This window comes from Eleutherodactylus coqui, chromosome 12, assembly GCF_035609145.1.
Source record: "Eleutherodactylus coqui strain aEleCoq1 chromosome 12, aEleCoq1.hap1, whole genome shotgun sequence".
Lineage (NCBI taxonomy): Eukaryota > Metazoa > Chordata > Amphibia > Anura > Eleutherodactylidae > Eleutherodactylus > Eleutherodactylus coqui.
In genome coordinates, this window is record NC_089848.1 from 130,332,745 (window position 1) to 130,358,958 (window position 26,214).

Consider the following 26,214-nt stretch of genomic DNA (forward strand, 5'->3'; position numbering starts at 1 on the left):
TCACCAGGTGTAGAGCCGACTACGGGGCCCGGCGGGGGGGGGGGGGGGGTCACCAGGTGTAGAGCCGACTACGGGGCCCGGCGGGGGGGAGGTCACCAGGTGTAGAGCCGACTACGGGGCCCGGCGGGGGGGGGGGGGGGGAGGTCACCAGGTGTAGAGCCGACTACGGGGCCCGGCGGGGGGGGGGGGGGGGGGGGAGGTCACCAGGTGTGAAGCCGACTACGGGGCCCGGCGGGGGGGAGGTCACCAGGTGTAGAGCCGACTACGGGGCCCGGCGGGGGGGGGGGGGGGGGGAGGTCACCAGGTGTAGAGCCGACTACGGGGCCCGGCGGGGGGGGGGGGGGGGGAGGTCACCAGGTGTAGAGCCGACTACGGGGCCCGGCGGGGGGGAGGTCACCAGGTGTAGAGCCGACTACGGGGCCCGGCGGGGGGGGAGGTCACCAGGTGTAGAGCCGACTACGGGGCTCGGCGGGGGGGAGGTCACCAGGTGTAGAGCCGACTACGGGGTCCGGCGGGGGGGAGGTCACCAGGTGTAAAGCCGACTACGGGGCCCGGCGGGGGGGAGGTCACCAGGTGTAGAGCCGACTACGGGGCCCGGCGGGGGGGAGGTCACCAGGTGTAGAGCCGACTACGGGGCCCGGCGGGGGGGAGGTCACCAGGTGTAGAGCCGACTACGGGGCCCGGCAGGGGGGAGGTCACCAGGTGTAGAGCCGACTACGGGGCCCGGCGGGGGGGAGGTCACCAGGTGTAGAGCCGACTACGGGGCCCGGCGGGGGGGTCGTCACCAGGTGTAGAGCCGACTACGGGGACCGGCGGGGGGGAGGTCACCAGGTGTAGAGCCGACTACGGGGCCCGGCGGAGGGAGGTCACCAGGTGTAGAGCCGACTACGGGGGTCTGGTGGAGGGAATGTCACCAGGTGTAGAGCCAACAATGGGGTCTGGCGGTAGGATGTCACTAATCAATCAGTACAGACATCGCAGCTTCTGGACCTTCCAGAGTCCACTGTTGGCCATGTGATTAGGAGTTGGAGGCCATTTGGTGTGTGCGGTGCCGCCCCGTTCAGTAAGACCTCATAAACTGATGGAACGTGAACAACGAAGCCTTGTAGGAGCTGTGAAGACATCACACACACATTGTCTGCCCTCGATCAGGAGGTCTCACAGTACATTAGAACATCCATTAGTACCAGAACCCTCCGTAGGGAACAGCATGTGAAAAGTGACCATGGATGAGCAGCTGCACACAACATCACAGCAGTGAATGCACAGCGGCGTCTGTGGTGGTGCTTGGAGTGTTGGACAGATGAATCACAGTACACCATCTTCCAATCGGATGGTGGCACTTGGGTGCGGCGGTTGCTTGGTTTCTACGCGACGGCATTGTCCCAACAGTGAAGTTTGGTGAAGGTTCTGCTATAGTATGGGGGTGTTTCTGCTGAGAAGGACGAGGACCATTAGTTATAGTGAAGTCCACCTTCAACGCCAATGGGTAGAGAGACCTTCCGGACAATGTTGCATTACTTTGGCATAGGTTCATGTCTCTACCAACATAACCAAGCAGCATCTCACACAGCATGCATTGTTGAGTCTTGGTTTGCAGACATTCTGCTCCTTAAGCTTCATTTGACAGCTCAAAGTCCGGATCTCAATCCCATCGAGCATCTTTGGGACAAACTAGAACGCCGTATCCACACCCATCATCCCCTGCATCACTATCTAAACCTCTACTTGAGAAATTGAGGCAAATCCCTCCACACTTCTATGGGAATTTGGTGAAAAGCGGCTGCAGAGGATTACCTCAGTCATTGAGGCCAAAGGCGGGTCAACACCGGACTAAAAAAATATGACTAGAATCCAATTTCATCACCTTCTAGGTGCGCCCCAGTACTTTTGTGAACATAGTGTACGTTATCCAAGACCTCCAGTGCTCAGTGTCCATTGGGTATTGAAGAATGAAGAGGGGCCCCAGGAACAGGCAGATCAGTGGCTGAATTAAAGAGAAAGGACAGCAGCTGGTAATATAACGGCCCGCCCATTCAGTCCTAGAACAAAAGTGAGGAAAAAAAATGCAAACTTTTTTTTTTCTTTTTTAAATAACTTTTGTATTAAATACATTTTTTAGAACTTAAAAGAAAAAAAAAATCACCAAAACAATTTTATTTCCAGTGTTTAAGTGGGTATGCACACAGGCATGTACAGGATGGTATTAGATCATCATGCACAATTACGCTCTCTTCAATGAAAAGAAACCAGTTTCCCCCAGCAGTTCCTATCTACATGCCTATCTTACAACATTTATATCAAATCCGGTATCTGAAGAAAAGATACACAATGTAATATATATATTTATATATATTTCTATACACATTAAGTTATTACGGTATCTTACAGAAAAGATTAAAAATTCAAGTCACATAAAACTGTATTAAAAGTCGGTATATAAAAAATCTTGGATCTACCGGAATGCATAACGAATGGAAGCGCTGAGTCCACCTGTTAAAAATCGGTAAAATTTAATGAAATCTGAAAACTGATAAAACGCTCTGTTCACAACAGGTTTCTCCAATTAGCATGTAACAATATGGCACCCTAGCACACCAGATGAATTCATAATGAGGCACTTTTCTTAATGACTAAACAAAAAAAAGGGACATTGTTACATATGTTACATAGCGAATGTCTGCTAACAAGACAACCCGGGTTACAGAAGCCATGATGCACAATCGAGAAGCAAAAAAAAATAAAAAACGACTTGTCCAAATTTTGTAAGTCCTTCCATTGGAGAAGGTGTTTGTGTTGCGGCCACTCTGAAGACTTTCCACAGGGCCCGAGAATGAATTCAGCCCTCATTCAGGCTGCAGACGAGTGAAAATAAAAAAATAATCCAGGCACAGAACAATATAGATTGGAATTTTTACTCATGATATAGGCAAGCTTTAAGCTCACCGACTTGTCATACTACAATACAAGTTCCATCGGCGGCTTCGAGAGACTCAAACCACCCAACATGGAACTCAAGAAAAAATTGATTTGAAGTTCTTTAAAGGTACTGGTAGAAAGTAGATCTCGCTACCTGAGTACCGGAGAGTTTATGTGGGTGAGCGTCAACAGCAGGACTAAAGTTACTTTTGTTCTTGCTCTGGTAGCTCTCCCCATTTAGTTGATCGCTTGACTGTGGAGAGGTCAAGTCGGAAAGATTTTCAGTTCCGTCAGCGGAAGTGGCAGAGTTGACTTGGGATGACGTTGGGTTTGGTGGATTTGGCGTTGATGAATCGGTTAATTTAGTGTTCTGTAAAGCAGACTCCTCTAGATTTCCTGTACTGAGTTCAGATGTGCTAGTGCGTAAACGCTCTCGTGCAAGCCACTCGGAGATGGAGAGGTCTTGCGCTGGACACTTTGGTTTCAATCGATCCACAGCAGAACGTTCATTCTCCGTACTGCGAGATGCTTCGTGGACTTTCCAAGAATTTAAAACACTTATTTCCGCAAAGTCCTGCTGCCCTCCCAGTGTGTGCCGCCTCCTAATATTCTTCTTCTTTCGGTTTTCGTTGGCATGTGCTTTTTGACTTCCTATTCCAAACATATCATCAGCGGACGCTTTAAGGCGCAGTTTAAGCCTATCCGTTATTTTAAGCCTCCATCCGAGTTCGTGCTTTTCTGGGTCACCTTTTATGGACAAGTCTGTGTTGCCAGAAAGCATTCCTTTGTTGACTACTTCCGCAACGCTAGAAGAGGTTGGGGTTTCGTCATTTTTACCTTCAGTTGAACATTCGCTGTCCGTCTTTTGTCGTGTAGACTTTTTCCTTGATAAGGTATCACATTCAATGAGTTTATGAGAACTAAACCGTCGGCTGTCCATCCGAGGAGTTGCGCTCCCCTCGGTGCAGCTGGCACTTACTTCAGAGTTCCTTCGACTAGTTCGAGAGAACTCTTCCCCCTTCCCTCGATTTTGCCTATCGAATACGCTGTTTGAAGCATATATTGGAAAGTCCGTTTCACTGTCTGTTTCCATCGGCCTGCCCTCGCTTATTAATTCACTCCTTTCATCGTCGGCGTCGTCCCCTTTGCTTTCTGCTACAGACTGAACTTCATGGTTTATCAGGGTTGGTTCCAGCCCAACCGTGTATAAAGTGGATGATGTTGTCGAGTAGTCCGAAGTGATGGAGCTCACCTCTGCGGTTAGAAAGTCATTGCTTCTTACATCGGGGCTGATGATGATTTTGGGTTTAGGTCTGTGTGTGGAGGCCTGGGATGACGTGCTAAGTACCGTTCCTGAATCGGACATGCTCTCCAGGGAGGGGAATATTTTTTTGTCTTCAGACTGCACAGTCAGTCTTTGCCTCACGTCTGGAGAGCTGGTGGGCTTTAAAGGAGTCGTTGGCTCATCAGAAGGCGTACTGTCTTTTCTAGGTTTAACATCCACACGTGCATTCGAATCGTTTTTGCTTAGATTTTCTGTTTTCTGTAGCGTCAGTGCTTTGGGTTTTAGAGGCACATTGTTAGTTTTTGGAGTTTCACATTTGCTACCCTCTGACTTTCGCGTTTCGCGAGGAGAATGATCCCGCTTGTAAAATACATTGTCCAGCTCATCTTCGGAACTGCTTGGTTGAGGCTTGTCTTTTTGCTTTTTGCGCTTTCGACTGGCAGCAGCAAAAATAGAGGACACTAAGAGCTCTCTGCTATACTGATCTTTCCCAGATCCCCAAGAACCCTGAAAAAAATGGAGAACAAACTTACATGTAATTATCATTTTCTAGATAGAAGAAAAACACATTTTCACTCTAAAAACTTTGTGACGTTATTATATTCTCACCAAGTTGCCGAACATTGAAGACAAAAAAGGTACCTCTTGTAAAAAGGGGCTGTGCCAAGATGAACCCGTTCGAGAAGGTGGGGCTCGGGGCAATTAGTGGTTCGTCCAAGACACTCTGCACCCCTGGCAAATAACAGATTTTGCCAGGGAAAGCCCGACTGTTCACCCGAAGGGCCATCTTGTAATAACAGGATGGCAGAAGTTCTGCCAGCACAGGGGCCACCCTTACTGAGAGGTTCTCTGTTCCGGGCAATAAGCAGAGCATCGCTGCTCTATGAGGTTTAAATGCCTTAATAGGGCATTATCAGGGAAAAAAAGGATTTTTGCCTCATTTATTAAGGCGGCCTAAACTGGTCTTGTTACATGTACCAACCAATCAGTGCAGCTCAAATTTTAACAAACAGCTTAAAGGGGTTGTTGTGAACTATTATTGGGTACTTTGGGCCAGTTCGCTCATACACTGAGCTTATCTCTCCAGGAAGCAGACAGCTCTGTTCTGTCTGCAGTGACCAGACTTGGTATTGCAGGCTGTGTCCTCATTCACGTCAATGGAAACTTTGCCTGTAATACCAGGTTAGGTCACTGAGGTGAGAACGGAGCTGTCTGCTTCCTGCAAGCCACTAGTACACTAAACCAGAGAACAACTGATCAGCTGGGATCCCGGTCGGCGGGACCTCACTGATCTACTATTGATGACCTATCCAGTGGATAGGCTAATAGTAGTTTACAACTGGTCTCTTTAAGAAATAAAATCTGAGCTCCGATTGGTCAGTTTTTCCTCTGGCGCTTTTCAGTTTCCCCATTTTTTGTTTATTTTTGTCTTTTCTAAAGTTTAAGCCTGGAGTTACACAGCGACTTTAATAAAAGTAACAGGAGAATATATAACGTCCAACCAATTGTGTAACAATGCGACAGCCACAACTGATTCTTTTCACACTTCCATTAGGGCTGTCAGAGTAGAATTCCGATTCCGCACAGTTTTTGGAGCAGAACAGAAAAACATTTCCATTTTTTTCTCCACTGATTTTAATGGGTTTTGAAAAAAGAAAAACAGGAAGCAAATGGGAAGTTTTCAGTTTGCTTCAGTATCAGGTTCCCATTGAACTGCACAGAGCGCTGCAGACGGCCGGTCCGAGTACTGCAGCCCATCCTACTGCATGGAAAAACATCGACAGGGTTGCTCTGCACTCCGGCGGATCACAACGATGGTCTATCCAAACCATCGGCACTCAATGTGCAACCTCCGCAAACCCCAACTACTGGCAAGGGCTCTGCAGTTGTGGTCAGTGCTAGACGAAGACCAAATGGAAACGCCGACATCCGCTGAGGCTACAACCACCACAAATCCATGAGAATCCATGAGACCTACCTTAGATTTTGCTGAGTCACTAGTAGCGGAATCTGCAGAAAGAAATCACAAAAAAACAAAAAAAGGAACAAAGCGTCAGCGGCTTTGGAGGAGATGCACGATGGCGACAAATAATGCTAGGCTTCATGGAAAGGACAAGCACGGAACAAAATGTGTCAAAGCAAAAGAAAACAAAGGGGATAGTCATAGCTCACAGAAGATGCAAGCTTCACCACAGAAAGCCACCGCCATGAAAGGATGCTGTGATTGTAGGCAGAACCAGCTCAATGAGAGGAATGGCAAGGAACCCTGTTCTCCAAAATAACACAAAAATAAAAAACACTGATGTTTAAAGAGACCCAACTAAGCGGCGCTGATCTGCAGCGGGAGACCCCCCTAACGTAAGGTTCAGGCAGACTACTCTACAGACACATCCCTTACAGATACAAATTGCTAATTGGGCTTCATTTTTTAATTTTGTTTGTTTGTTTTTGATTGTAGAACTAATGAGAAATTGATGGTGATAAGAGGAAACATTTAGTATCTGGTATTACAGCGAGTTCCGAAAGTCTGCAGACTCTTTCACGTTGTTTAACTTGCACAAGGCCACAACAATGTTTAAAAAAAGTTCACTTTTCGTCCATCATTCTGCATGCAACACTCCACAATAAAGTGAAAAACAACAATAAAAATCTTAGTTTTACATTTAAAAAAAAAAAATTACAAAAATTTTCCATTGACGAAAGTACTCACACCCCATAGTGACACTTGAAAAGTAGCTATATCTCTTGTATCTCTTCATATTATATTTGAGATGTTTCTATACCTTAAATGGAGTCAATCACCTGTGGCAAATTCAGTTGGACATTAATCATCCCCCCATCTATATGAGGTCTCACCGCTCACAATGCATATCAGAGCCAAATCCATGAGGAGGGCAGAACTGCCTGTAGAGCTCAGAGACAGGATTGTGTGGAGGTGTAGATCTGGGGAAAGGATACAAAAACATTTTGCTGCCATGAAAGTTTTTAAGAGCCCAGCGGCCCCCATAAATCTAACTTGGCAGAACCACCAGGACTCTTCCTAGAGCCTTTGACCCCCAAACTAAGGGGAAGAAGAGTTTTGGTAAGAGAGGAGACTAACAGTCACTCTGGCTGAGCTCTAAAGGTCCAGTGTGCAGATGGGAGAAACTTCCAGAACATCAAACACACTGCAGCCTCCACCAATCTGGGCTTTATGGCAGAGCAGCCAGAAAGAAGCCTCCTCAGTAAGACACATGGAAGCCGCTTGGAGTCTATAACAAAGCACTGGAAGGACCCTCAGGCTGTGAGAAACAAGGTTCTCTGATGCCACCAAAATGGAAATTTTGGAACTCTAAGCGGGGAAAACCGGGCTACGCTCATCACCTGCCCAATACCATCCCTACAGTGAAGCCTGATGGTGGGGCATCATTTTGGGGTAGGGAAGACCGGTTAGGGCAGATGTAAAGCTGAATGAAGCAAATTATAAAGATAACGACAACCTGATCCGGAGCACAAGGGACCTCAGACTGTACAGAAGGTTCACCGTCCAACAAGACAATGACCCTAAGACCCTAGCCAAGAGGAGGGGCTTAGGTACAACCCTGTGAATGTCCTCAGTAGTCCAAGAGCTCTGAACCCAATGGGACATCTTTGGAGAGACCTGACAATGGCTGTTCACACCCAAACCCCCTCCAACCTGACAGAGGGCCTACAATCTCCTAATCCAGAAGTGAAAACCTTGTGGCATCATACCAAGAAGACTGGAGGCTGGAATCGCTGCCAAAGGGGCTTCCACTAACACGGAGTACAGGGGTGTGAATACTTATGGCAATGCAAAAATGTTGGTTTCTCATGTTTAAAACAATGTCCAAAGATTTCTGTTGTCACTTTGTCATTATGGGGTACTGAGTGCAGAATGGGGGGCCTTGTGCAAATTAAAAAAAATGAAATAAAAATGTGTTTTTACCCCAACATAAAATGTAAAAAACGTGAAGGGGTCTGAAGACTTTCCGGATCCTCTGTACGTAGGGATAACTAGGACTGGGCGACCGCTGTTATGGAATGAGGAATGAACACCAAATCGATCATAGGGAAAGAAAACTGAGGCTAGACAAGAATAAAGAGAGTAGAAGGGGGCTCGCTGGAGGGTCTACAATGTCAAATTGAGATGAGAAATTTTTTCTACGTAGGTAAATAATGCAAAAAGCTAAGCCCCATGCCACACCCCTTATAGACACATGGCTAATGCTTGTGACTAAGAAGGACTAGTAGACCATACCATGCTATCTCTCCTCAGGGTCTGCTTCAGAAATAACAAGAAACGGCAGAAAGACTTTAAGAAAGTAGCATTGATCTGTTTAAAATACGCTCAGCAGGAAAAGTAAAAAACTTGTACAGTGCAGGAATTTCTTTCAAATTAACGTCAAATAAAATAAAAGGTGGGAAAATATAAAAAAATGTCCATTTCACAAAAAACGGGGATTTCTGCAGACAAGGCAGCTACAATGTGGGCAGCAATCCTCCTTCTTCCTACAGTTCCAGCTGTCCATAAGTGACATCATAGAATCCACTAGTGACATCACTGTGTGAAAGACTCCTCCCATTTCGCCTGTTTACACATCAGTATAGAGTTGTTGGTGCAGTAAAAGGGAACAAAACAAAAGCAAAAGAAAAAGCCCTTAGAACCGAGATCTACGTGAAGAGATGTAGGTTAGCGCACTCTGCTGTAAAAGGTCCGGTGGACACAGTCATCGAGGACTTCCGCAAAACGAATAAAAGCAAGAGGTGGTAAGCCACATGCTTTTAGATGGGTCACGGAGATCCCAGGTGACGGCTGAGTTTACAATAGGGAGTGCAGTCGTCCTTATGATACACAAGTTTTTCAGGATGGGAAGTGATGACATCACTGCTGTGTTCTAAGCCATGACATCACAACTCATCCGCCGATGAGCTCTGACAACGCTCTGTGAGCAGATATCGATTACAGGAGTTTAGGTGCAACGCTCCAGCACTTGTGTATTGTAAGGGCGATATTGTTATGCAGTAGAACATGCTTGGTTAGTGCGATAGCAGGTAGGGAAAATTGGCCGAGAGCGCCGGTGATACTAGTACTTAGCCAAGGAACAGGTTGCAAGTGGAAAGATAGAAGGGAGAGTAACTTTAGTACACATGTCATGGCTGTCATTACACTTCTCGGCCGCCATTGTGTGGTCAGAAACCATATTCATCAACCTGAAGCTTACGAACATTGCCGAGCCTCAGTAATGTCACCAGGAAGGGGAACGTTCACAAGCTTAAAGTGACCCTTCAATATCAGGACTACACTGTCCCGAAGAGGAGGGTACATTACCTGCAGTTCTCTGCTGCCTCCGATTCGCCAGTTTTGGGCCCCATTTTCAGTTTCCAGGATGGCTACAGCCAATTTCTGACTACCTAATGTACACTGCTCTCTGATTGGCTGATCATATGAGCAGCTCTGGCCAATCAGAGCAGTTCCAGTGGATCAGTAGTCTAACACTACCAACACAAAGTGGAGATTAGGTGGTCTGAACATTGTTGGCCATGCTGAATGCCCAAAAAAGGACCCGGAACCAGCGGATGGGAGGGCTGGCAGAGTACTGCAGGTAATATACCCCGCCTCACCTTCTGTTCCCGGGGCAGAATTTTGTTCTGAAACTGGAGGGTCACTTCAAATGCTGCTTGAGTCTACAAAGTGGCTGACTTATGAGCCATTCACACTGAAACTAAACTATCAGAATTTAAAGCAGTGTTGAAGGATTGCACATTCTGACCCAATTTAGATGTCCAGGACAAGAAAAAAAGGGTATTGTCTTATTTTTCCAGAAACAGCGCCACTCTGTCCAGAGCTGGGCTCGGTATCGTAGCTTACGCATAAGTTAACCCTTACACCCCTGGCCACTGTGGGGTGAAAGGAGCGGACTGCCAGCATTCCGACTGGGTGGTGTGCAGCTGGCCTCCATCACCCCAGGACACAATTGAGAATGCCAATGGTTGCCATGGTAGGGTGAGCATAATGAAAGCTTTCAAGTCTGCCATGGATTGATGCCTACTAAACCCTGCTGGATCTAATGGAGGCGCTAGATCAGTGCTGAATAACGCCACCCTATGGATTCCGAATAAAGAGTTTTCATTTCTCCGCCTTCTCGTGCTAAGAGCACAACCCCTGTTGATGCGCGTCATTAGGGCATCAGAACATGAGAGCAGAGTCCTTCAATCATGACGCCCTCTATGACCCAGAACAGGTAACCGCTCAGGTAAGAGCTCCTCCCATTCTGTCAGACCTACTGGACAGCCGTTCATAGAGTGGCTGTCCTGTAATGCTCTGCGGCTGGTCACAGCTGTCCCTGGCAAAATCTGCTGATTGTCGGGGTGCCGAACCTAGAACCTTGGGCAATCAGCTGTACGCCACAGGCCTCGCATCTTAGCACATCGCCTTTAATGTTTTAGGGCCACCTTAAAGCAACCCTCTGGTCATGATACAGAACCAGAGGGGAAAGGGTACATTAACTAAACTTTTCCTATGCAATTTCTCCAATTCTAGGTCCCATTTTCAGCCATCCAGGATTGCAGACGCACTCTTCAGGCCAAGTAATCCTCAGTGCATTAGTAGTGTTAGACTACCAATGCACTATACCTGCTCGGATTGGCCAGAGCTGCTCATGTGACCAGAATTGGCCTACTACAGATAATATACCCACCGCCCCCTTTTGTCCCGGGACAGTATTTTGTCAGGAAAACCGAGGGTCGCTTTAAAGATACCCTCCAGTCCTGACAAACCAAGATGGCTGCGCCGCTGCTTGACTACACCACGCACACCATGCATTGATAGTCTAAGACGCTGCATGCTGGTCTGACCAGCTGGTGGCGCTCATATGGACAGCAAAGGCCAAAGCAGATGGAGGGTCTTATACTAATGATGCCCCGCGTGCATCAGGTAGTCAGAAGTGGTGCGGCCATCTATGTTTGTGCAGCACTGGAGGGTCACTAACTGCTATAACATAACAATGGCAGTAACATAGGGGTAATCTGGGTAGCACTCATCAGACCCTGAAAAATATTACATCACAAACAAATCTCCCGGGCCAATAGAACCCTGTTTTAGGTTGAACGTTGCTAAAATTTTGGCTTGGCATAAATGCAAACTGAGCTTTTAGCAACGTTCTACCCGAAACAGGGTCTACTAGTTCAGTTCACTCGACACTAGTCCTGAACACTGAAGTAGAACTGTCTAAGAGCCATAAAGCCCCGTATTACACTCAGATGCTCTCTTATGGCTCTTGGGCAGCGTTTTACATCAGCTGGAGGGGTTTTGTGAACTTCTAGTTTGGTGCGAACTATTTTAGTTAGGTTCAAACTTTTCACGAAAGTTCAGTGAAATGGCCAAATCAAACTTTTCAAAAGTTTTCTCATTACTATTTCCTAACCTTCCCCATTGCCTACCAGTAAGTACCCCGGAGCAGCACCCCCTGCACCACACTGCCTAGCAGCAAGTACCCCGGAGCAGCACCCTCTGCACCACACTGCCTACCAGCAAGTACCCCGGAGCAGCACCCTCTGCACCGCACTGCCTACCAGTAAGTACCCCAAAACAGCCCTCTGTACAGTTTCTGCAGCGCCGGCCTCACAGTCAGTCCTGCTGGACTGGATGCCCCACTACTACCCTACTTGCCTCTTCTGGATAAGATCCAGCTGTTCTCCAGCCGTACAACACTGCTTTAAATCCTAAATCTCTTTTCGCCCCATGCAGGTCATCACACCCCGGAGCATTGAAAGAAGAGAATACAGAACTTGCATCTGTAGCAATTATGGAGGATTAATACCAGTAAGCGCAGAACGCTACATTGTATCCCAGAGCAGCTGCGCAGATAACTAAACTAGTCTTAACCATTTGTGGCAAATAAAGGGATAATTCCACCCAAAACTCATCCCGGAATTCCAGGACCGCAGCTTAAGTTTGAGGAGGATCATCAGTATGGCGGCATCCATTGCTAGAGCCGTCCTCCAGCTTTGGGTGAAGTTATCGCTCGCTGTCTACAAGGAGTAAGAGGGATATAAAGCAGGAAGACAAGAGTGAAGAACCTAAGAGGCCGAGTGTCGCTTTAGCCTGCGGGTTACCTGATACGTCTCCGGGGGACAGGCCGGTCCTTCCAATGTTGCTGAGTAAATGATCTATGTTTGGCACTGGCTGAGACTCTACTGTGCTTTCCTCCTGTACAGCGGTCTACAGTCAACAAACAGAGATCTCTTCAACATCATCGCACAATGCAACGCCACGCGTCTAGAAATCTACAACACAGCAGTCACATCGCGGCCGCGAGGGCCATTATGGCGGAAGGGTTGGTCTCAGCACCTTCTGCTCCCATCGCCTCTCCAGACTCCTCTATTTCTTAGAGCTTCGTGTTGTTGCTCTGTTGTTCCTCCTGGTTACCATTCCCCATGTCTTGATGCCTCCTGCACACATCCTGGCATACACTGCTCAAAATAAAGGGATATTCAAAGGGATTATCGGTTACCAGTCATGCCCCCGATAGCGCTCACTGTGCTAAGAAAAGCAGCAGTACTTACCTGTCTGCTACTGCAGCCCCGCTGTGGTCCCGGTGTTGTGGCAGATGTCACCAAGTCAGGTGAAACAGTGTCTGGCTACATGGTGCCCAAAATGCAAGGACTGATGCCAGGAGAATGGGCAGTGGTGGTTCACCCTCAGATTGGCTGCATCTGTTAACATCGGCCACAACATCGGGACCACCACGTGGCCGCAGCTCTGGATCGAGACGGCTTATTATAGCACAGCGGACACTAGGAGGAATGTTGTCTGGTAACTTGGCAGCCACTTTGAATCGCACATTGGATCCCCTTCATGAGAGCAGGTTCACACTGCGCACATCTGTGAACACAAGGGGGCGCCAATGGTGCACCTGCCAGTTCTGATGTTCTTGGGCAAATTGTAACAGAGCTGCCTGGTGCCGAGCTGTGGGCACAGGACCCACTACAGGACGTCGGACCCTCATGGAGTCCGTATGACATTTGGGTCATGGTTCCCCAACTGCTTCTGCTTCCTGTCCGGTCGGATTGACGCCCCCGATGTGTCCGTACGCGGGGTCACACTGCGATGCAGAAGAGCTCCTGACATTTTGAGCAGCGTATACACACACTTCAGAGTCGCCATTTCATGTGGAATGTAAGTAACGACTAAACCAGACGGGTCAGGAGAGCCGACGGGCGCGAGGAGGAGCTCAGACCGCTATATGGGATGTTCTGTACCGCCCAACCCATGGTGGAAGGAAACACAGTGATGGCGGCTCGCACGGACAAGCAAGCAGCCAACTGTGTGCATGCCAAGTGTTCCGGGGAGAGGACTATCAGATGGCATGGAGCAGCCTATAAAACATTGGCTTTCTTGGTGTATAACCCACCGCACCGTAAATTAGTGCTACTCCAAAAATAAGGCGAAAGGCGCCAGCGTGGCCATAAAATGTAAGCGTGGATCACAAGTCACAGCTGTGTGCCGTATGCCCCATAGTGGTAGTAAATGCAGATGCAGCAGAGCTCATTATGCTACCAACACATCACAATATCATCTGTGGCTTAACGCTATATGGCGGCATTTTAAAAAGGGCCACGCGCTCCTCTATAGCTTCACGGGGGCGTCTCAAACGGAAACTATCCCACAAGATAGAGGACAACCAATCGGTGGGAGTGCTGGACCTTCACCGATCAGGAGACCAGGGGTCCTACGTGAGACGTGAGGGACTGAAGCGGTGGTCCCGCGTGTGTGGAGCGGTAGTGCGCAGTCATTGACGGCTGCAGATAGTGCCACCGCCAGGCCTGCGGAATGAATGAAGCTGCAGTGTGCATGCCTGACCGCTGCTCTAGTGATTCCCAGAGGTTTGTGCGATTGGTCGGACCCCCTGCTGATCAGTTAGTCATCCCCCTTCTCCTGTGGCCAAAGATGAAGGACACGGATCAAAGAGATCGGCACTTGTCTACCGAGTCTTTTCAGACGTTGATTCAAGCTCTGTTCGGAGACGTTCCACGATGGTTGTTGGCAGCGCCCGCTCTTCACGCCGGCATGTGTGCTACATAAATCATGCAACCACCTCCCAAACCAGCTTGTTCGTTGGATGGCCGGCAGCAGCTTCACAGGGCCTGATGATCGCGCAAAAGAGCATTCCATGCAATGTTCCTGCCCGATCACTGTGTAATAGGCCTTTAAGGGCCACTCCAGAAAAAACATTTTTCCATCCCTGCCCCCGTAACCTGATTGCCTGTCACATTCTGGAGGTCTTCTCTGTGTACTGCAATCACTTCCCTGCAGTGCAGCCTCCTGTCTGATACTCCTCAGACACCATCTTAAGAGATTTTGTTCTATCCTATGAAACTTCAGCGCAGCATGAGCTGAGGCTATACCATTTCTGCCTGTTGGGGGGACAGTTCGATTACGCCCTTCAATAGTCATAGCTACATAAGCCTACTTTTCGTGTTACAACCCCTTCAAGGGCTCGTTCACACTGCTGCCTTTGGGTTCTGCTCTTCTGCTCCATAAGGAATCATGGCAGAACTGAACGGACCATTAACTATAACAGTGTCCATTCTATTTCTAGCATGCTGCGCTATTTGGTCCCGATTTCTGGAAGACTCCAACGACTTATGTTTTGGCACGAGGGGAGGAGCTCCGTTTGCGGAGTGTTCTTACATTTCGTACTCACAATTCAGACCCAAAGCATATGACAAATTCAGCTCTGCTACATCTGCATTTGCACAACATATGACAGCTCTGTGAACAGAGGTTAGACACATCAGCTTTGCAGATACTTCGGCCGTGGTCCTTCCATTCACTACCACCACCCATCAGATTAGCGCCGTCTGTACGCCATCGGCAGCAGCGCTACATTACTACTCGGGCTGCCGGGCACAATACTTACAATTGGCTCGTCTGCACTTTCATCACTGAAAAACCAATCATGCTGGAAAGACAAAACGATAATAGAAGTGAGACGCGATATGAAGAAGCGGCAGCAGAGACCGCGGCGCAGACGCCCGGCGGCACTCACACATTGGATCAGGGTCTCCACGATCTTGTACTGGTCAGGCATGTGTGTCACCATGTGCGTCATGTTGTCCTCGGAGGTTCTCACCAGCGTTGGACCAAACACGATGGCCAGGTTCCTGGGCTCCATCTAGTCGGGGAAAGCATCAATGTGTCAGTCTGTTCCCACAAAGGAAGGATGCAGCCAACTACTGGCGGAAGAAGGGATTACAGCTTAAACGGGTAAATGCAATACTTCCTAATTAAAGGGGTATTCCGGGACTTCCGGTGAGCTATCCTCTGCTGTTCCTCCGGTCGTTGTCAGTGCAGTAGAGCCAGATGTAGTCATAGGGGCTGGAAGTGTAATAGCAGACTTCACTCCCATTGAAATCAGTGGGAGTGATGGCTCTGGTAACACTTCCAGCGCCTCCCAGAGGCCAGAGCTAGAAGTGTAATAGGAGGCATCTCAAATGGAAGTGAAGCCGGCTATTACACGTCTGCCCCTGATCAACATGACTACATCCAACTGTATGGACTACAGGCCGGACAATCAGCTGATTAGCAGGGACCCTGAGTGGATGATCCCAACCAATCAGCTATTGATCGATCGTAATAGTCCCAATATATCCCTGTAAAGGGGATGTCCAGTTGAAAACTACTGATGTCTTATTCCTTAGGATAGGCCATGAATCGCAGATCAGCAGGGGTTTACCACCTAGAGACCCCTGACAGTTAGCTGTTCGTCTGGGCTGACAGCTCCATTCTCACTACAGTGACCAGGCTTGGTACTGCATGCAAAGCTCCCATTCACTTCAATGTAAACTTGGCCTGCAATACCAAGCCTGGCCACTGCAGTGGGAACGGAGACTGCAGCCCGTTGAGCAGCTGATTGACAGGAGTCCGAAGTGGCAGATTCATGCCGAGAATCCCTTTAAGGTTTCCTTGCAGTTTTTTCTATACAGTATTTTCACTGAAACATCAGCTGTCGCCTTCAATCCAAAAAATGGCTACTACGACTAATGGTCTCTGCTCCCAGAATGCAATGCATGAGGCAGAATGGAGGAGATCAGCTTCCACCTTGGTGGACTCATTGCATGCATTTGATGGGCGGCCATGTATTTCCGTGGCTGCTATGTAATGCTATATGCCCTCTGCATAGTCTGACACCGCAGGGACTCTCCGCTTTGGACCAATTACCTTATTTTTCTCCGAATTTTCAGCCACGGTCTTCAGATGTGTGCAAAGGAACTTAAGAGTTTCATAGTGATGCTCCGGCAGATCGAGGATCTGAAAGAAAAAGTAGGGAATCGTTGTCCATGTGATAAGAGGAGCCGATATACACAACCCGACAGCTCGGCCCTATAGGGGGGTTGGCTATAGGAACAATCATGTATGGGGGGGGGGTCTACAGAAGCATCTGACCAAACCTCCTGATCTGCTACTCGCCCAACATCTCACCATTCGTGAAACCACTCCAATCACTAAAGGGGCTGTCCTACAAAATGAAGTCATTAAGGCAACTATCTTATCAGTGGGTGTCTGACCATTGAGACCCCCACTGATCATGAGAACAAGGGTCCCAACGGCCAAGCATGAGCACTGCTGCTTCATTCACTTCAACAGCAGTGCCAGAGATGGAGTTCAAGGGTTCGGATATCTCTGGCAGCCGCCATGGAAGTGAATGCAGCGACTGCACAGGGGTGATCACATGGGACCCGTATTCACATGATCGGTGCGAGTCCCAGTGGTCAGATGCTTACCTCCATCCTGTGGATACGGGATAACTTGGTTTTGTGGGACGACCCCCTTTAAGGGGATTATACATCAATTGACTTATCACATCTACTGGATAGGCGATACAAGTTTTATTGGTGGGGGGCGTCACTGCAGAGATCCCCACCAATCCCAAGAATGGGGGTCCTCTTTTCCCCTCCTCCTCTCGCAGCACTCCCTACAGTGATGGGGAGAATGAATGCAGCGGTGGTTGTACATGTCGCTCTATTTGTGGATGTGGAGAGCGCCAATGCCAAGTGGACTCAAGTAGACTTATAGGCCATGCAATGCTCCTCTGAGAAATTTGGTATGCAAATGGGAGATGGCGTAATACCTCTGCAGCGCCACCTATTGGAAGACAGCTTCACTACAAGTCAATATCCGATCTTCTAACCTTGTAACGACTGGGGATATAAGCCAAACGAGAGCCTTCTCCAGCGGTCTGCTTGGGCTGGATCCACACTGCACTCCTGCCCTACGTTTAGCTTGGTAGCCGAGAGAAAGCCCCGATGTTCACGCCAAAGACGTCCATCACCTTCCATTAGTAGTTGCAGGCAAAAGAGTGCCGTCTACGCCAGTCCGAGGCCAGGAGTACTCTATCGCATATGCTACATGTATACTTTTATTTATCATGGTAGCCTATGGGGACTGATGCAAACTGCGCTATCCGTAAAACACGCCATCAGCATGTATTCACTAAACTGATACAACTACAGCCTCTGGGTGACTGAGGGGTTAAAGGGGGTTCAGGACATTAAAAAATTCTAGAAGCTTAAAATTGTGTAAAAAATAATAAATCAATCAGCTTCTCCCGGCGGCTCCCGATCCAGCGCTGCAGCCCGCCGCACGGAATCCGGAAGAAGCAGCGTCCCATACAGTGTGTATGTGACCGCGTAACCAGTCACAGGCTTCAGCGGGGATTTATCCACGGCGGCGGGAGTCTGACTGGCTGAGCGGTCACACGGACTATGACCGGCACATGACCGCCCGCCCCTGCAGCGCCGGGCCGCGACCGCCAGAACAGGAGAGATTTCATTTGTTCTTAATTTCACACAATTTTAAGCTGCTGGAATTAGTTTTATCTCCCGGAAAACCCCTTTAAAGACAACCGACCGCGGCGTCCGTCCCCCGTAGGCTAGAATAGTCCCACAGGCACGGCATGAAGAGCTACTGAAACACCATATAAATGCATGCCATCATGGCCTACCGCCAACAACCCGCCGCGGCTTCTGGTTAATTGGGGGTTTTCTCCATTAACGGAGACTAAAACACACAACGGGGCTTATTTATCAATAAAAGGGGTAATTAGTGGCGATTTAAACCAGTTCCCGACACGTGTGACCGGCGCCATATCTATGGACGAAAGGTGAATGGCGTCAGAGGCCACGCCCACCCTCATAAGACTGGCAAAGACATGCGGAAATTTTTGTTCTTAATGGCACAAATCCGATGTAAAAATGTCGTTATTAGAGCAAGAATCTGACGGAAATGACGTCGTAAATAAGCCTCAACGAGAGCAGCGGCTCAGACTCATGGCTGGAGGCATGGCGGCTAGAAGATGTGATAAGATGATGGCTGAGAGGTTTTCGCTACTAACCAGGAAGTTTCAGACAATTATTAAACTTAGTGTGCAGGCGGGGGGGGAGGTGAGCTGTGACATCACCTATTGTAAATGGTGGAGATATATATATATATATATATATATCCATCCCCTCAGTGTAATCCTGTCTGTACAACGAGAGCATCGGCTCAGACTCATGGCTGGAGGCACTGCGGCTAGAAGTTAGTCAAGGCACACAGACAAGACCGCGTTACAATGCGTCAGATTCATCGCAGTCGCTCTGCTGATGATTCATCTATTGCTTTTTAAGCCTGTAGTCTAAGTTTGGACCATTAATTAGTTGGCATCATTTACGGGTAACTTGTGCGGCAAGTTAGGCCACGCCCCCTTTACTTTTGCACAAATCAGAAGAACTGCCAGAGTGTCTAACACATAGTGTGGCGCAGCACGCAAGACCGTTTAATGACGTAATTGACACCAGATCGCTGTCCTATCTGAATAGTAATGGAGCCCCGTCATTGTCGGGACGCACTCACCAGTCTCTTCAGCGCGATGAGTCTCTCCTTGGGATCTTCCTTCCGGTTTGCTTCAATGAAGTCGTTGTATCTGTCTGAAGACAAAACCCATATATTTACAGCTCATGTCGCCCCGGCGCTCTCCGGTCTACGGCAGCAGCAGCTCCGCTCTCAGACCTCTAGGCCCCGGGGCCCTTGGGATCTGACAATCATCTTTTGTTCAGCCCGCTGTCAGTGTGAATGCAGCTGGAAATGGCTCCGTCCAAACTGCAGCCGCCCCAGCTGATAATTAAGGCACAGCGCTAAGTAAATTCAGTGGGAGCTCGCCTGCGGGCCGGAGCCACAGTGCTGCAGATCCAGTTGTGTTGTGCCAGTCATATTAAAATTGCTACATCTGTTCATACAGTTGTCACCTCTCAGTGTAATCCTGCCTGTGATAAGATGATGGCTGAGAGGTTTTCGCTACTAACCAGGAAGTTTCAGACTATTATTAAACATAGTGTGCAGGCAGGGGAGGAGGTGAGCTGTGACATCACCTATTGTAAATGGTGGATAGATAGATATATATATATATATATATATCCATCCCCTCAGTGTAATCCTGTCTGTACAGGGAGGGGAGGAGGTGAGCTGTGACTATTGTGAATGGTGTCACCTCTCAGTATAATCCTGTCTGTACAGTGAGCGGAGGAGGTCGGCTGTGACTATTGTGAATGGTGGATCCTGTGTTATCTACATATAGGTGTCACCTCTCAGTGTAATCCTGTCTGTACAGGGAGATGAGGAGGAGGTGAGCTGTAACTATTATGAATGGTGGCTCCTGTGATATCCATATATAGCTGTCACCTCTCAGTGTAATCCTGTCTGTACAGGGAGGGGAGGAGGGGAGCTGTGACTATTGTGAATGATGGGTCCTGTGTTATCTACATATAGGTGTCACCTCTCAGTGTAATCCTGTCTGTACAGGGAGATGAGGAGGAGGTGAGCTGTGACTATTGTGAATGGTGGCTCCTGTGATATCCATATATAGCTGTCACCTCTCAGTGTAATCCTGTCTGTACAGGGAGGGGAGGAGGGGAGCTGTGACTATTGTGAATGGTGGATCCTGTGTTATCTATATATAGGTGTCACCTCTCAGTGTAATCCTGTCTGTACAGGGAGATGAGGAGGAGGTGAGCTGTAACTATTATGAATGGTGGCTCCTGTGATATCCATATATAGCTGTCACCTCTCAGTGTAATCCTGTCTGTACAGGGAGGGGAGGAGGGGAGCTGTGACTATTGTGAATGGTGGCTCCTGTGTTATCCATATATATAGGCGTCACCTCAGTGTAATCCTGTCTGTACATGTGGGGGGGGGGGGGAGCTGTGACTATTGTGAATGGTGGCTCCTGTGTTATCTATATATAGGTGTCACCTCTCAGTGTAATCCTGTCTGTGCAGGGAGGTGGAGGAGGTGAGCTGTGACTATTGTGAATGGTGGCTCCTGTGTAATCTATATATAGGTGTCACCTCTCAGTGTAATCCTGTCTGTGCAGGGAGGTGGAGGAGGTGAACTGTGACTATTGTGAATGGTGGCTCCTGTGTTATCCATATATATAGGCGTCACCTCTCAGTGTAATCCTGTCTGTGCAGGGAGGTGGAGGAGGTGAGCTGTGACTATTGTGAATGGTGGCTCCTGTGTAATCTATACATAGGTATCACCTCTCAGTGTAATCCTGCCTGTGATGATAATGAGATGACGGCTGAGAAGTTCTCCCTACAGAACAGGAAGTGTCAGATTAGTAGTAGGCCTAGTGGTCAGTGTGAGAACTGCAGGATTTTATATTTTTTTTAATATAGATTTTGACATCAAAAATGAGGGGGAAAACCACCACCCAAAACACTTAAGATTCTGACATAAAACTTGATGCGTACGGGTGGGGGTTTCCAGAAGGCACTCCAGTGCATCCTCTAAGATTAGGGCAGCTAACAGGGTTGTACAGAATTAGAATATGGCGGCTTTCTTCCAGGAATCTCTTTAGCAGTTGCTTGGTGTTGCAGCCAACTCCTGAAGTGTATGGGGCTGAGCTGCAACACCAGGAGTAACCTGAAGACAGGCGTGGCGCTGTTTTTCTTCTAATCCTGCACCATAAGTGACAATGGGAAGTAGAGTGGACCGACTTTCCAACCTTGGTCAATGCCGGTGTCCCTGTGCTTCAGAGAGACCGCAGGGCATCCCAGCAATCACTGCTTCAGGGCCTTCACACGGCAGCCATCGTGAAGGTAGGCAGAGTGACCCGGAGATCGTGCCAGTCGCATAAACAGGCAGTCGTTCAGAGACAGAGGACTGCCTGTTCACACGGTCCGATCGACCATTGATTCTGGACGACGAACGATAAGCAAGAGACTTCTCACTGGTTGGCGAGTCGCAGCAAGCGTTTACACTGAACGGATACCCCTCAGTTCATCACAATCAGCGAGGGGTTACAAGTGGGGGGGAAGGGTCACACCTCCAAGATGTCCGTGTAGCCTAACAGGGCATATGGAAAGGGTTGTCAGAGTCGGTACACACATGTAATGCCAACGTGAGGTCTCCTACCATTAGTAAACAGAGGCTCTGGAAGTTTCCGGAAGAAAGACTTCAGAAGACTGCTTATTACATTCAAGTCCCGCCATTTCTACGGTACAAAAGAAGCAGAGTTAAGAATAAGCGCGGCGCTTCTTTCCCGTTACGTCGGCTCCAGACCAGCGATTGACCAACGTACATCATCTTCCAGATCGAAGTCCGTAAATCCCTTGTTGAGCTCCTCCTGCATGCTGGCAATGGCGGCGTTGTTCCCGGGGACCCTGTAGATGCCGGTGTTCTCCAGCCCGCGCTCTTCCACCAGTTTACAGCAGATGTCCACAATCAGGGGGACGTACTGCAAGCGAAGCAAGAGCCGCATGAAGCGGAGAGATCGCCATATAGGAGCGCCACACGCAGGAAGCGGTACTTACCTTATTGGTCTGCGCCGGGGGACAGTCATCCAGACGAACGCCAAAGGTACCGCCCCCCGCGGGCTTCCTCTTGCGCATGATGTTGTTGATGCCGCGCCGCCACGTGCCTTTGTCTTTCGGCGGGCTCGTCTCGTCTTGGATAAGAAAGGCAGAAGGTTTACATGAACTCCATTACCTTGTAAACTCACTTGACCAGGAATGAGTGAGTCAGCCGCGCGCCGCGTCACCGGAGAGCCAGAAACACTCGTCCCGTACTCAACACCTGCGTTATATTTATTTTACATCACACTGAATGCTACAACAGCGGGCCGTCCGCAGACGTATGCCTACCAGCCAGGCCCTCCGGGCGCGGGGTTTGTGTGGGACCGGAGCCGATCCCACTTCACACGCGGCGGGTGCCGGACGTTTTGACAACCGACACCCACCCACAACAGCCATGAACTCGTATCACAGCTGTTAACCCTTTAAATGCCACCATCAATCACAAGGTGCCGTTCATTAGCTATGGTAGGCCAGAGTCTTCTCAAGACCCCCAGGGCTGCCATGAATCAGTGCATGTGGCATGTCTGTCAGAATGCGGTATAATGCAATACTTCGGTATTACATTAAGCTCTATGAGCGATCAAATGATCACAAATTCAAGTCCCCTGTGAGGTCTAAGAAAAAAGCTAAATTAAGTGAAAAAAAAGTTTATTACAAAAAAATGGTGTCAAAAATAGTTAAAAAAAAATAACCTTCAGGTCACTCAAAGGGATTTGAAGATGTGATTGTTCGCTCTCTGGGATAGTACACTGCATTACTGGTGTTCGCTCTCTAGGATAGTACACTGCATTACTGGTGTTCGCTCTCTAGGATAGTACACTGCATTACTGGTGTTCGCTCTCTAGGATAGTACACTGCATTACTGGTGTTCGCTCTCTAGGATAGTACACTGCATTACTGGTGTTCGCTCTCTAGGATAGTACACTGCATTACTGGTGTTCGCTCTCTAGGATAGTACACTGCATTACTGGTGTTCGCTCTCTAGGATAGTACACTGCATTACTGGTGTTCGCTCTCTAGGATAGTACACTGCATTACTGGTGTTCGCTCTCTAGGATAGTACACTGCATTACTGGTGTTCGCTCTCTAGGATAGTACACTGCATTACTGGTGTTCGCTCTCTAGGATAGTACACTGCATTACTGGTGTTCGCTCTCTAGGATAGTACACTGCATTACTGGTGTTCGCTCTCTAGGATAGTACACTGCATTACTGGTGTTCGCTCTCTAGGATAGTACACTGCATTACTGGTGTTCGCTCTCTAGGATAGTACACTGCATTACTGGTGTTCGCTCTCTAGGATAGTACACTGCATTACTGGTGTTCGCTCTCTAGGATAGTACACTGCATTACTGGTGTTCGCTCTCTAGGATAGTACACTGCATTACTGGTGTTCGCTCTCTAGGATAGTACACTGCATTACTGGTGTTCGCTCTCTAGGATAGTACACTGCATTACTGGTGTTCGCTCTCTAGGATAGTACACTGCATTACTGGTGTTCGCTCTCTAGGATAGTACACTGCATTACTGGTGTTCGCTCTCTAGGATAGTACACTGCATTACTGGTGTTCGCTCTCTAGGATAGTACACTGCATTACTGGTGTTCGCTCTCTAGGATAGTACACTGCATTACTGGTGTTCGCTCTCTAGGATAGTACACTGCATTACTGGTGTTCGCTCTCTAGGATAGTACACTGCATTACTGGTGTTCGCTCTCTAGGATAGTACACTGCATTACTGGTGTTCGCTCTCTAGGATAGTACACTGCATTACTGGTGTTCGCTCTCTAGGATAGTACACTGCATTACTGGTGTTCGCTCTCTAGGATAGTACACTGCATTACTGGTGTTCGCTCTCTAGGATAGTACACTGCATTACTGGTGTTCGCTCTCTAGGATAGTACACTGCATTACTGGTGTTCGCTCTCTAGGATAGTACACTGCATTACTGGTGTTCGCTCTCTAGGATAGTACACTGCATTACTGGTGTTCGCTCTCTAGGATAGTACACTGCATTACTGGTGTTCGCTCTCTAGGATAGTACACTGCATTACTGGTGTTCGCTCTCTAGGATAGTACACTGCATTACTGGTGTTCGCTCTCTAGGATAGTACACTGCATTACTGGTGTTCGCTCTCTAGGATAGTACACTGCATTACTGGTGTTCGCTCTCTAGGATAGTACACTGCATTACTGGTGTTCGCTCTCTAGGATAGTACACTGCATTACTGGTGTTCGCTCTCTAGGATAGTACACTGCATTACTGGTGTTCGCTCTCTAGGATAGTACACTGCATTACTGGTGTTCGCTCTCTAGGATAGTACACTGCATTACTGGTGTTCGCTCTCTAGGATAGTACACTGCATTACTGGTGTTCGCTCTCTAGGATAGTACACTGCATTACTGGTGTTCGCTCTCTAGGATAGTACACTGCATTACTGGTGTTCGCTCTCTAGGATAGTACACTGCATTACTGGTGTTCGCTCTCTAGGATAGTACACTGCATTACTGGTGTTCGCTCTCTAGGATAGTACACTGCATTACTGGTGTTCGCTCTCTAGGATAGTACACTGCATTACTGGTGTTCGCTCTCTAGGATAGTACACTGCATTACTGGTGTTCGCTCTCTAGGATAGTACACTGCATTACTGGTGTTCGCTCTCTAGGATAGTACACTGCATTACTGGTGTTCGCTCTCTAGGATAGTACACTGCATTACTGGTGTTCGCTCTCTAGGATAGTACACTGCATTACTGGTGTTCGCTCTCTAGGATAGTACACTGCATTACTGGTGTTCGCTCTCTAGGATAGTACACTGCATTACTGGTGTTCGCTCTCTAGGATAGTACACTGCATTACTGGTGTTCGCTCTCTAGGATAGTACACTGCATTACTGGTGTTCGCTCTCTAGGATAGTACACTGCATTACTGGTGTTCGCTCTCTAGGATAGTACACTGCATTACTGGTGTTCGCTCTCTAGGATAGTACACTGCATTACTGGTGTTCGCTCTCTAGGATAGTACACTGCATTACTGGTGTTCGCTCTCTAGGATAGTACACTGCATTACTGGTGTTCGCTCTCTAGGATAGTACACTGCATTACTGGTGTTCGCTCTCTAGGATAGTACACTGCATTACTGGTGTTCGCTCTCTAGGATAGTACACTGCATTACTGGTGTTCGCTCTCTAGGATAGTACACTGCATTACTGGTGTTCGCTCTCTAGGATAGTACACTGCATTACTGGTGTTCGCTCTCTAGGATAGTACACTGCATTACTGGTGTTCGCTCTCTAGGATAGTACACTGCATTACTGGTGTTCGCTCTCTAGGATAGTACACTGCATTACTGGTGTTCGCTCTCTAGGATAGTACACTGCATTACTGGTGTTCGCTCTCTAGGATAGTACACTGCATTACTGGTGTTCGCTCTCTAGGATAGTACACTGCATTACTGGTGTTCGCTCTCTAGGATAGTACACTGCATTACTGGTGTTCGCTCTCTAGGATAGTACACTGCATTACTGGTGTTCGCTCTCTAGGATAGTACACTGCATTACTGGTGTTCGCTCTCTAGGATAGTACACTGCATTACTGGTGTTCGCTCTCTAGGATAGTACACTGCATTACTGGTGTTCGCTCTCTAGGATAGTACACTGCATTACTGGTGTTCGCTCTCTAGGATAGTACACTGCATTACTGGTGTTCGCTCTCTAGGATAGTACACTGCATTACTGGTGTTCGCTCTCTAGGATAGTACACTGCATTACTGGTGTTCGCTCTCTAGGATAGTACACTGCATTACTGGTGTTCGCTCTCTAGGATAGTACACTGCATTACTGGTGTTCGCTCTCTAGGATAGTACACTGCATTACTGGTGTTCGCTCTCTAGGATAGTACACTGCATTACTGGTGTTCGCTCTCTAGGATAGTACACTGCATTACTGGTGTTCGCTCTCTAGGATAGTACACTGCATTACTGGTGTTCGCTCTCTAGGATAGTACACTGCATTACTGGTGTTCGCTCTCTAGGATAGTACACTGCATTACTGGTGTTCGCTCTCTAGGATAGTACACTGCATTACTGGTGTTCGCTCTCTAGGATAGTACACTGCAT

At 48.3% G+C, this 26,214-nt stretch overlaps 1 protein-coding gene across 3 annotated transcripts in view; it reads right to left on the reverse strand.

The window, feature by feature from the left end:
• Positions 1–2,142: 2,142 nt before the first annotated feature.
• Positions 2,143–26,214, reverse strand: part of ARHGAP21 (Rho GTPase activating protein 21) — a 151,148-nt gene continuing 127,076 nt past the window's right edge. For all 3 annotated transcript variants that reach the window (XM_066585526.1, XM_066585524.1, XM_066585527.1), the window contains 10 exons: positions 22,058–22,191; positions 21,826–21,981; positions 21,660–21,738; positions 19,101–19,174; positions 16,428–16,517; positions 15,256–15,381; positions 15,127–15,168; positions 12,320–12,425; positions 6,183–6,214; positions 2,143–4,711 (listed from right to left, as the gene is read on the reverse strand). In XM_066585526.1, the coding sequence (XP_066441623.1) occupies positions 3,041–4,711; positions 6,183–6,214; positions 12,320–12,425; positions 15,127–15,168; positions 15,256–15,381; positions 16,428–16,517; positions 19,101–19,174; positions 21,660–21,738; positions 21,826–21,981; positions 22,058–22,191 (2,510 nt within the window). In that variant the 3' untranslated portion in view covers positions 2,143–3,040. The remainder of the gene's footprint in view (positions 4,712–6,182; positions 6,215–12,319; positions 12,426–15,126; positions 15,169–15,255; positions 15,382–16,427; positions 16,518–19,100; positions 19,175–21,659; positions 21,739–21,825; positions 21,982–22,057; positions 22,192–26,214) is intronic.